This window comes from Phodopus roborovskii, unplaced genomic scaffold (genome assembly GCF_943737965.1).
Source record: "Phodopus roborovskii unplaced genomic scaffold, PHOROB, whole genome shotgun sequence".
NCBI lineage: Eukaryota > Metazoa > Chordata > Mammalia > Rodentia > Cricetidae > Phodopus > Phodopus roborovskii.
Window position 1 is genome coordinate 4,849,644 of NW_026126511.1, and position 12,436 is coordinate 4,862,079.

Here is a 12,436-nt window from a genome sequence, read left to right on the forward strand (position 1 = left end):
ATTCTTCTGGGAATTGGACAGAACTCTGTGGTCATCCCCGAACCCCAGAAAGTGGAGAAGATACACGTGGTAGGAAGTACAGTGAACGGGATATTTGCAGTGAGACCATGGTACGGAATAGTAGCACAGGGTGTCGACATAAAACTTGAGAGGAGTCAAAGGCTGAGTGCACAGAGGGACCGCAGCATCTTGGAGAGGCATGTGTCTCAAGTGCAAGGCCTTAACCCTGTCGTGGCAGGCTGAGCACTCAAAGGAAGGATGGTGCCAGCACAGACAGGCAGGAGAGGTCCCGGATTTAGACAGCTCCCGCATGGGACATCTACATAAGAATGTCATGGGTAAAATGCACCCTGTCCCTGACCAGTAAGTCTGCACTGGACAGTTCATCTCCTCTCGGGTATATGTCAGTCACAGGATATAAAAAATAAATAAGCAAATAAACAAAGTAATTAATTAATTTTTAAAAAGGTCCTTGGGTATCCCAGGATGGCCTTGAACTCTCTGTAGCCAAGGATGTCCTTGCTCGTGTGCTCCTCTTATCTTCCCCTCCCAAGTGCTGGGATTAGGAGACCTGTGCTACCATGCAGTTTCCACGGTGCTGGGGGCTGGACCTAGGGCTCTATGCACGCTAGGCAGTTCTTCTAACTGAGCTACGTCCATCCTGGGCCCATCACAGGGGCTAGATAAACCGGAGCTGTTCTCAGTTCTAGGTGACCAGGAGAGACTGTTTAAAAAGCTAATGCGTGCATTCTCTTCCAACCTGTGACCACAGAGCCCTGAAGACCATGTCGGGCAGTGAGCTTGATTCTTCGGGAAGAGCCTCAAGTTTACGCGGTGTGAGGGTTGAATGTGCTACGGTGTAACTCTGTAGGGGACAGGGTGCGGCTTAGAAAAGCTTGAGGTTCAGGTATCGTGTACGGTAGACCCGGGTGCGAAGGAGCCTCCCTTCCTAACTCACATACTAAGCTCTATGGCTCTCCAGCACCTCTATCTCCACAAGGCCACACACTATCCATCGTCACAAAAGATGGAAGGAAAACCTACTCGGTAAGGATTGCAGTAAAGACAAATTACCGGCGTTTCAATATAATTGTCTTGATTTAGTTTAGCTGTGTTTCAGAGGAAAGCTTTCAATACGTTTTTACGGGCCGAACCTGGCTGTGAACACCTGGTCTCAGGTGACTTTTCTCAAGTGGATAGATAGAAGGACAGACAGATCTTTTCCCACCATGTTTGACTGAATACCAGCAACGACTCTACCACGGAGCTCCATACATCTCAGTGCCATTTCAACACAATTTGTCAAGTGATAAAGGGTATGCTTTTTAAAAAACCAACTTTATTTCTTTCTAAGTGAGAGGAATAGTTTGATAATGGTAATGCCGTTTTCTGTGTGTTCCATTAAGATAACTGACACACACCTCTCACACGTAAACGCCACCATGGGAGCTTGTATTCCAGATGCTGGGTTTGTTGGCCCTGGCCTGGTGACCTTAGAGGCTATTTTCCATTCAGTTCCATCCCACCAGTGTCCATTGTCTTCAGAAGAGACCATTGAGCGGTAAATATTTCATATTAATCTAATTACCATACTATTTCTGAGACCTCCGTGGTCCCCAGTGTCGCCGAGGAAAGTGTCTAACTTATCTGGAATTCCGGCAGCTAACACCCTCCCTTCCAGGGGTCTTCCAGCTAACAAAACAATTGAAAATGAAGTTATGAGGCATGGAATGGCGCTTGGTATGTTAGTAGAGTTTTGAGGAGGGGAGATATGGGGGGGGATTTTTTTTTTTCTGAGTGTGCAAACTTGCATGCAGCTGCCTTCTGCAAACTGCTGTCGCTGATTGAGGAGAATTGCATTGCAAAACCTTCTTTCCCCTCCTCACACCCCTCATCAAAAAAGAAAAAACAGGCCAACAGCTTGACTGAGCTTAAATAACTGACTTTTCATACCCTTTCATGGCACACAAAGGGCTAATCCTGGGGCTACTTGAGCCACCAATGCAGGCAGTAGTTGGGACCACACCGAATGTGTCTTCCCCTCCTCCCTGCGCACAAAACTCATGGACTGCGCTTTATGAAGTGAAAACGGCAAAGCAAAGGAGATGTGAAGGAGCTGTCCTCGGTCGCCTCTTCCTGGAGCGGGAGAGGGGGAGGCCTGAGAAAAAGCCACCGCATCTGGTTATGGGGAACAAAGCCGGCCTAAGACTTGGGGATAATAGGCTGGGTCACCGGCTTTCACAGAAGCACAGGGTGGAACTGCCCGGACTTGTCTGGGTCCCACTGACCCTTGCTTGCTTTGTGCTGGGGATGTCAGGGAAAGTGTGTAGAAAGCACACCGAACAATGACTTTGTCATTTGGAGATTTCTACGGTTTGTTCACCCCCGCCGCCCCCCCCCAACTCCCACCTTCAAATCCCCCTCAGACAAAGGACCCTGTTAGTGGGGTTGCTTTGCCCTCATTTTCACAGACCTCTGTCTTGAAAAGTAAACCCATCCATTTTAACGGAATCACAGTGTTTGCTCCCAGAAATCAACAAAAGAGTTTTCACTCGGTGCATTTGCAATTTGCAAAGAGGGAATTGTCTGAAGATGCCAACCTCGGAGATAAACGCTTGTGCCAGCTGCCTGGCTGAAGTGGGTCCCTGGTTGTAGACAGACAAGTTGACCGTAGAGGGCACTGGAAATATTGACCAACACTTGACCCGTGGGTGATTGGATTCACACACACACACACACACACACACACACACACAAGCCTGCTATTCCTGGAGCTCCCTTTCTTTACCGAAAGAGGAGACGGTTGCGTTTTGCCAGTCAGATGGTTAGCACACTTGGGAATGTGAGCACAATCCCTAGGGACCCTTCCAGCCTCATAGGTTGGCAACTGATGTCCCAGTTTGTCCCAGCTTGTGAGCCCCTAGAGATAACAGTGGTAGTTGAGTAAGAAGGTAACTAATACCTAAGGAAGAAGACTCGGAGGGATCTCATTCTTACCAAGCCTGGTGGCATTCTACAAGAGCAGAGAACTTTGCACCCTGGCTTGGCTGGTTGGGGTGTGTGGTCTCCGCTCTGGGGGGGGGGGGTCTTAGACACTCAGCCATCCTGGGCTGTGTTAAGTGTGGAGAGGAAAATGGCTACCCGTTTACTTAAATGGAGACCTGCATATGATGCTGTTCTTGATTGTATTCATATTCGTCTGTTTTGTTTTTCTGGAGAATTCTCAGAATGAGGTAAGAAAAGCTTGGCCTGGTGAATGTGTTTCTGGTTTACTAAAATCGCGCTTTCCATCTTAAAGTCTTCTACTTACTGCACGTGTGTTCGTGCTCAAGTGTACTGGTCAGGGGAGTCAGTTCAAGGCTACCACGAGTGTCCCCGAGATTAAACCCATGACGTCAGGCTTGGCCGCATACATCTCGCCACCTCAGCCATTCCCCTGGCCATTGTATGCATGTTGTACCTTTTTAATTCTATCCGGAACATGCTTCGCCATCATAAGTACTGTCCCGGGGTTTCTGCTGCTCCAGAATTGCATACCTTGCTCGTCCTTCCCAGTCCTCTGTCTGGCACCTGATGAGTGTTTGCTGCGTGTCCAAATTCTGCCTTGAAGGAGATGGTGCAGCTTCCGCCTCATGGTGTAAGATTCAGGCTCGGCTCGGGAGCTGTTTGTCCTGAGGCACACACCGATTTTAGTCTTTCACACTGGATCCCTTTCCCGCTCTGCATGCATGGGAAAATAAACCATTCTTGGCCTCGCAACTCTATGCATTTTCTAGCCCATGTCCACGCATACATGCAAATGGAATGTGTCCTCACCTAGGTGTAGCTTGCCTACAATACGATAAGCATTCCCTTTTAGCTCACAAATTTTAATAAGGATGTACATCTCTGTAACCCCACCTCATAGGAGAACAGTGCAGTCCCGGCACCCCATATAATTTTGCTGGACCCTCTGCAGCCAGAATCTAATCTGACCCCACCCTTGGATCTCTGACAGCAAATACTAGTTCCTCTATTCTTGTGCTATATACGTGGAGTTGATGCAGTTGGTTTTCTGTGGCTGAGGTGTTTTTTATGGGGTTCTTAGTTCCCCGGGATGTTCCCTGATTAGTTTTGTTCATTTATGTATTCTTCTCTGTCCCTTCTCCCACCCTCTCCCCTGAGTGATGATTTCCCTGTGTTAGAGGAGAACACATTTGTTCATCTGTTGATCCATGGACATTTGGGTTGCTGTCAAGTTTTAAGAACAACGCTTCTTGTACCGGTATTTATGTGCGCATATATTCCCGTTGCTTTGAGATAAAATACCTTGAGTGGAATTTCAGTGTTATCAGGTAGTTATATGTTTACTAAAAGAAAGAAAGAAAGAAAAATACTACCAAAAAAGTGTGCAAAATGACTGTGCCATTTTACTCACCTGTCAGTAATACGCGGGACCTTCGGTTGCTCTGCATTCCATGCTTGCTTGGATTTTAGACTATGGTAGGTGTGGCCGATCTCTCTCTAATTTTACCTTGTGATGGTTAATGACACTGAGGTTTTGGGGGGCATGTTTATCAGCCCTTTAGAACTTTGTGTGTGAATTTTTTGGTTCAAATCTCTTGCTTTTTTTTTTTAAATATATATATAAACTTATTCTTAAAACCTTGTTGTGGTCAATTTATTGGAGAGAGAGAGAGAGGGGAGTTTTATTTTACCCTTTCCTTTACTTATAACTTTTCTTGACTTATTGCTGTGGCTGGAGCTTCTAATGTGTTTGCTGAGCAGAATCGATTCCCGCCTCCCTGACGCTCGGACCCTTTAGTACAGTTCCTCATGTTATGGTGACTCCCGACATAGCACTATTTCTTAGAAACTTCATACCTGTAATTTTGGTGTTGTTGTGCATTGTAATGTAAGCATCTCATATGCGACCCCCGTGAAAGAGTCATTTTACTCCCAAACAGGGTTTTGACCCACAGGTTGGGAACCACTGGATTAGACCTTACACTTTTTTGGGGGGGGTTGTTTTCAGGGGTTTTGTTTTGTTTTTGACAGGGATGTTAGCTGTAGCTGTGTATTGGTGGGGGGGGTTGTTTTGTGTTGAAGTGGGTATGTGTTGCCAGACTGGGAAAGACTCAATTCTTAATTTGATAAAAGTGTAAAATATTTTAAATTAAAACTAGGTGTTGAATTTTGACTAAGGATTTTTGAGTTTCTTCAAGCATGTTCATTCTCTAGAAGGTCACCCTGGTGCATCGTGGGTTGACTTAACCTTGTATCTGTTGTGTAGACCTGGGTCTGTATTTTACATCTCCTGTGATATTTTCTAAGTGTCTGGTATCAGAGTTATGCTGACCTCAGGAAAGGAAAGAGTTAGCAGGGGACTTCAGCTTGAGATAGTCAGTTTCATGTGTCAGCTCGGCTTGATGGAGGTCCCGATCCAGATTGTTTACTCAAACAGAAACCACGGTGTTGGTTCAAGGGTAGTTTGGAAATTTGATTGCTGCTTATAACTGGTTAATGTCAAGTGAGGGAGATCATATCAGGTCATGTTAGCCAGGCTGATCTTTAGTTTATTTGTCTTTATCTTATGTATATAGTACCTTGCCTACATTTATGTATGTGCACCAGTTGAGCTCTTGATGCATGGGGAGGTCAGAAGTAGATGTCACGTGGCCTGGACCTGGAGTCATGGATGGTGGTGTGCCACTGTGTGAGTGTTGGGAATTACACCATGGTCCCCCAAAAGCAACAAGGTGCTGCTAGCCACTGAGCCACCTCCCTAGCCTCCTTTCTATCTTAAGATCTAGTTTCTGGTATTTAGAGTTCCTTATTTAAGAAAAAACAAGGTTAAAGCGATACATTTCCCTCCAGACGTAGCATCCGATGCAGCTCTGAGATTTTGACCATGCCTGATTTCCATCTCCTTTTCAAAGGCCCCTCATTTCATCGTGTCTTAGTAAAGCCGCCGTTTTTGGAGCCGTGAAGGGGCCTCCTGATGGTCTCCTTGTTTTCTGTGTGATTGTTAATCCACTAAAGTCAGATACATTCTGCACTGTGGTCATTGAAGTCTGTGGTACAAGCGTGATGGTGTGGCAGAATTGTACTTCATAAGACCTGGCCCATGCCATCATAGACTCCTATATTCCCATTTGTTGTTGTTCGTTTGTTCTATTAGTTGTTGAAATAAACATGTCTAATTTTGTATGTCTGGGTTTTTCTAAATACTGTCAGATTTTGCTTTTACATTCTGAAGCTGTTTTTAGGTTTGTATGTGTTGATTTGTGTTTGTCTCCTGGATAATTTGACCAAGCTTTTCTTCTTTTTTCTTTCTTTTCTTTTCTTTTTTTTTTAAGACTTGTTTTGTTTTTGTGTGTTTGTGGATGTCTAGGCACATATGGGTGCAGTGCCTGTGGAGGCCAGAAGGGGACATCGGACCCCCTGGAGATGGAATTGCAGGCGGCTCAGGCCAGTTTCTGGAAACCAAACCTCAATCCTCTTTAAGAGCAGGAAGTGCTCTTAACCCCTGAGCCATCTCTCCAGCCCTGACCTTTTTCTTTTTTTTTTTTTTAACTGATGAAATATTTTTCCTTTGTGAGATCGTGAACTAAAAGCTTTGGTGTTCACAGTGGCAGTGACAGCCTTTTTGTTCAGCATGTTTACCGTTACGTAATCTTATTTTTAACTTGTATCCAAAGTGTAGTCTGTAGGTTGAAGCCTAGGGTTTTAAGTGAGCACCAACAATGGGTAAGGCCAACAGGGAACTTTTCAATCAGTACACAGATTATAACCCACAAGCCATTCTTGTCAATGCTGTTAGCTTTGACTTAGAGTACAGAGCCAACAGACCAGTGGCATGGGACCCAGAGCTGCTGTGAATGTGAACCGGTCACATCAGTCAGCGGGCATGCGGACGTAGCGATGACTTTCTGCCAACCTAAAAGCTGCGTCTTAGAGAGACTTGTGTAGAATGCTACATGCAAATCGGACGTGCCAGTGTGCCGCAGAGGCCTGCCTTCACAGAAACGGCTGCTAGCAGAGGTCAGAAGATAGGTGTTGAAGAGGCCCCAGGGTGGGGGGGGGGGGCTCTGTAATAATAGAGGTTACACCTAAGAGCCGGAGCTGACAGCACACAGGGCTCAGTTTTGTGTATATTTGTCCCTACGGATGGACTTCAGATGCAGCTTTTAAGGCGCAGGGGCTCACACGCAAAACTCTTAGAACTTCCCCTTTGCTTGGGCACATCCAATAGCTGGATGGTGATGAATCTAGCCTGAGCAATAATCTGAATTACTTGTTCAACTCTCAATGCTTTCCAAAGTCTATGCGCTGTTCAAGCTTTTCATGCCTGTCTGAGAACCCCGTGTTGCCCAGCAGCACGATTTGGTGTGCTATTTTTTTTTTTTTTTTCACTCCGGGATTAATTTCTTTTGTCTCTCATGTTCCCAGAATAGTAGGTGAAGACTCCCTTTTAAACACACATCGGTAAACAGCTCAGTGATCAAATCACGGCCATTGCTTTTTTCCCTTGCTGAAGCAGAGGGAGATCTTGCCGAGAAGTGAAGCCCGATTTGCTAACTGCACTTAAGACTTACCTTCCACAGAGTCATGAGAGCGGAAGGCAGTCCGGGCTTCCTGCACACATTCTGCAGTCACACTGACCGCAGAACTCAAAGCTCTCCCGTTGCTCTGACGTGTGAGCAATTTGAGCCTGGTTTTATTTTTAGAAAACAAATAGCAAAAAAGTACCGTGTGCTGATTAAGTAGCACCATGAGTAAACATGTATTTTTAACTCTGTGCCTGAGACAGGTATGAGACAGCATTCAAATAAGAAATGGAGCGAGCCAGAAGTATACACGGCATGATGGTTCAGATAAAAATTAGACTACAATTTTACTACTGTTTATAGGAAACATACTCTTTGGCACACATATCCTATAGACCAACAGAGACCCATGGGGTTACGTTTAAAGTAAACTGCGGGTAGATGCCTAGGAACATCCCCAGAAGGAAAGCAGTTGGGAAGACAAATACCAAAAACCCAAACAGGTCCTTGTGTTAAAACGTTTTTCTGTGAAGAAAGTAGCTTTATAATCTGTATTATTAAAATCTGGTGTTCTAAAGGAAACTTACGTATCTTTTGTTCTAGTTGTATTCATTTGCTTTTAGAGGCAGGGTCTGTGCAGCCCAGGCTGGCCTGGAAATAACATTGTAGCCCAGGCTAGCCTCAGACTCATGGAGTTCCTACTGTCTAAGCCTCCCAAGGGTTGAAGTTACTGTTAAGTGCTACCTTAAAGTAAATACTTCTCCGGAGATTCGGTGGGGTTTACCACTGTTACGCTTAGGTACACAAAATGTAAAATAGCCAACTTTCATTTTGTGTTCTGAGATTTTACATATTTGGTAGGATTAAGTTTACTCGTTTTTCTGTAAGCCACTTTGGAGGATTTAAGGTAATTTTTCCTATAAAATTTCATATTTTAACTTAAAAAAAGCATTTGCCTAATTGTCAAGAATCAGTATACTGTGTCAGCAAGCACCTTTGAACTTTTTAGACTTTTGCTGTTTCCTGAGCTGGACAGGGTGTTTGTCTCTTATCAGCTGGGACCAAGAACCAGTCACCATGCAGGAGGCTGGTATAACCATAAGAAACCCATTGAAGCTTAATAATGCTGATAAAGGGGCTGTTTGTTTGTGCATTAGCAAATAAAGCTTGTCTGAAGATCAGAGTGCAGAGCTAGCCACTAAGGAGCCATAGCAGTGGTGGCTCACACCTTTAATCCCAGCACTAGGGAGGTGGAGGAGACGGGCGTGATAGAGCTGGGCAGAGAGAGGAATATAAGCAGGAGGAGGCAGGAGCCCAGAGCATTCAGTCTGAGGTTCCATACAGACAGGGTTAAGTCTGAGGGTTCAGAGGGACAGGATCGTCCCTTTGATCTGGAGATTCGATAGAGGTAAGAACTAGGGGCTGGATGTTCTGCTTCTCTGATCTTCCAGCATTAACTGCTAGCAATATCTGACTCGGTGTTTTTATTATTAAGACCAACCAGAATTCACCCTACAGGGAAATAATGAAAAGTAGTGTATTTACATATTTAATTTCAATATGAATCTTTGTCCGCCCCCCCGTGTGTGTGTGTGTGTGTGTGTGTGTGTGTGTGTGTGTGTGTGTGTGTGTGCACTTCATCAATCACTTACCACCTAATTTTTAGAGACAGAGTCTCCCATTGAACCTGGAGCTCACACTGATTAAGCAAACCCCAGGAACCCACCCCTGTCCCCACCTTCTTAGCCCTAGGATTACAGGCATGAACACCACACCAAGCTTTTAGCATAGTTGTTGGGAAGCTGGGCTCAGCTTCTGTGCTTTATTGGCTGTGCTAATGAAGGTGTCAGAAGAAGAAATCTAAAGCATTCAGGGCTGGGGGTAGGCATGTTAATAGTATGTTAACAGTAGCATCAGCACCATGATGCTCTTTGAAAAGCAAAACTTCTTGCTTAGGACACCTGCCTGTCTGTGTTCGCCATTCCAGACCCTGTTACTCGTAGTAAGTGTGATATCAGTAGCGGCTGCAGTGATCCCCTGGATTATAATACCCTTGCTCCCGCTCGCCATCATCTTCTTGGTTCTTCGGAGGTATTTCTTAGAAACGTCGAGGGATGTCAAGCGCCTCGAGTCCACAAGTGAGTACCGAGGTCCTTGGGTGGGTGTGGTAAGTGCATCCAGCTTCCGTAGTAAAGGTGAAGTGTAATTGAGGAGACCCATGAGTTTCTAGACTGGCCATGCTCCAACAGTTCTTACGTGGTCAGCAACTGAACATGGCTATTACAGCCATCAGGGGTCACTGTGGCCCTTATGCGGTGCAGAGCAGGTGACTTCCCAAGTCTGACCTTGCAGCTTACTTACCCTGAGAAAGGGGTAGATGCTCTGTGTAGACTAATACTCTCCTCTGACGCTCACCACGTACCTCCTCACACCCACCGGTAGAGAAGGCACACAAGACGTATTTTCTGATAAATAACATATCTCCACATGGGTCGGAGCTAACGTCAAAGGACGTCATCAGGGAAGTTCTCTTTTCTGGAAGGCTCCGGAAGAGACAGAGGAACAGCTTACAGGAAATTGGGGAGGGTGTTTCAAACTGTACTCGTGTGCTCAGATTCAAAGTGCACTGGAAATCAGACAGAGTGACCAAAAAGAACTCTTACAGAGGTACCTCAGCCATCGAGGCCCAGTGGTGACTCAGACCTACTAACAGAGGTGAGGGTGTACAGAGCTGAGCGCAAGCCCCGTGTTCCTTGTCTCCACAGCACGGAGCCCTGTGTTTTCCCACCTGTCCTCTTCCCTCCAGGGGCTCTGGACCATACGGGCCTACAGAGCCGAGGACAGGTTCCAGGAGCTGTTTGACGCACACCAAGACTTGCATTCAGGTCTGTACGTTTCTGGGAGCGGTTTCAAAAGCTGGCAGCTGCCGTTGCCTCGGAGTTGATGCCCGTAGGCGATTGGCTCTGTCGGCCGCCACCTCTGCCTGCTCCCGGACTCCTGCCTCCTCCGTCTGCTCTGGGGCTCCGAACACTGTCAGTCTCTCCTCGTGTCTGGCTTCCGTCTGATGGCCTTGCCCAATCCTGCCACCTCTGTCTGTTCAGGGGCTCAGTCAGCAGACATATTTTGCAAAAGACTCCCTGGCAAATGTTTCCTACAGTGAGTTCTGTCCTGTCCCTGCTGCAATTTCTTGCTTTGCTGGTACCAGCAATGCCTCAGCATGGGCTGTGGCTGTGCTCCAGGAAAACTTGGTTTTTATGGACAAGTGATGGACCCTTCTTGGCCCATGGACCATAGATGCTATCCACTCAACTGGTGTTCTTGGCCCATGGATCATAGATGCTAACCATTATCCAGTTAATGCACACAGGGTAACAGATATGACTGATGGCCACCGCCCACTTATTATTTTGTGTGAGCTCTTTCCTCCCAGAATTTCCCTCAAGTCTGTAACCTCTACCCCATCTTTGCTGTTTTGATGACTCCGGGGCACTTTAAAAACTACACGAGGCTCCTTTTAGCACACTAGTCATTTAGATACAGCCCCTACCTAAGCTGTGTGCCATCCCCAACCCCAGTGTGTGCAGAACGCTCAAGGAAGGGAAGTAAGTGTTAGAGGCAAATTGGGAGCTGTGTCTTTTGCTGTAGAACTGGAAACAGTCAACCTATAAGCTGGTGGGCTTTATATAATGTCCGTTACCTCTTAACTGTATCTTTCCGTTCTTTTTTGCAAAGCCTCTGTGCCGTCCGGGGTGCGTGTCATGCACTGCTTTGCATTTCCTGCTTTCTAGAAGTGTTGAGTGTGCGACCATGCTGCCCTACTCCGCCTCAACATCTCTGTCCGTCACACTCACTGCAGTTAGTGTGGTTTCTGTGATTACTCACCATGTTTACTATGGTTCACAAATCCAGAGGCTTGGTTCTTGTTTTTGACGACATCGAGATGGTTTGCCGTGCGTCTGGATGCCATCTGTGCTGTTTTTGTCATCGTCGTTGCCTTTGGGTCCCTGATCCTGGCAAAAAGTGAGTGCAGATGCGAATAACTATTTACGGTATGATTACAGTTCATAGCTGTGTTTAGAGGCATTGAATTAAACTCCTGCCACCTTGTCTAATGGCGCGTTCTGTGTGGTTCTAATAAAGTGTGTTAAAGCTTTTACAGCATGTCAGGGTGGGCACGGTCATGCAGCAGGGCCCAGTAAGAGAGTCTGGATAAGTCCTTTTTATCTTTGTTAGAACAAGCTGAGGGCGGTACCACGGCATCCTGGGAATCGCTGATCGGGTTGGTAGCCAGGGGATGAGACCCAGGTTCCCTGTTAACATTTTGTCCAGATTGGAGCTCGATATTTGAGCCTTGGTGCTTCCTGATTTGTTGATGTCCCTGCACGCGGGCGAGAGAGGTACCGACCGGGAAGGAACGCTGTGCTCACTGCTGGTGGGCACCAGAGGAGCAGGTGTTCGCACGTGTGTCATGAATTCTCCATGTCTGAGCCTTTACCACGACACCACTGAATTACAGTGTTTATTAATAGAACAATGGGAGTCATATTTTACTTTCAAAAGCATTGACTCCTATTAACACATCATCTTGTTTGCAGTGGTTTCCAACTGCGGTTACATGGGACACAGACGGCAGGATTACGTAACAGGCTTTAAGCCATAATGACAAGCCTCAATAATAGCACTGCGCCTCACACACACAATGCCTTTCCTCAAAACGTGTGTCGGTCTTATGGACATTAATAAACTCATCCGATAGTCTTGCAAGGCATTCGTAATGGGCTCCTAAAATCGCATCATGATCTCAGTCAATAAATAGAAATGTGAAGATTACTTTTGTTGTATGCAGCCTGTTGGGTCCTCTTGGTAAGGCAGCAGAAAGCAGCAGGCTCAGGTTACTCCAGAGACTG

General features: G+C 46.2%; 1 protein-coding gene across 1 annotated transcript in view; it reads left to right on the plus strand.

Moving 5' to 3' along the window:
• Window positions 1-12,436, plus strand: part of Abcc4 (ATP binding cassette subfamily C member 4) — a 174,255-nt gene that overhangs the window by 117,453 nt on the left and 44,366 nt on the right. Inside the window, exons 21-23 of the mRNA XM_051195225.1 lie at window positions 9,517-9,667; window positions 10,295-10,414; window positions 11,439-11,549. Coding sequence (XP_051051182.1) covers window positions 9,517-9,667; window positions 10,295-10,414; window positions 11,439-11,549 — 382 coding nt within the window. The remainder of the gene's footprint in view (window positions 1-9,516; window positions 9,668-10,294; window positions 10,415-11,438; window positions 11,550-12,436) is intronic.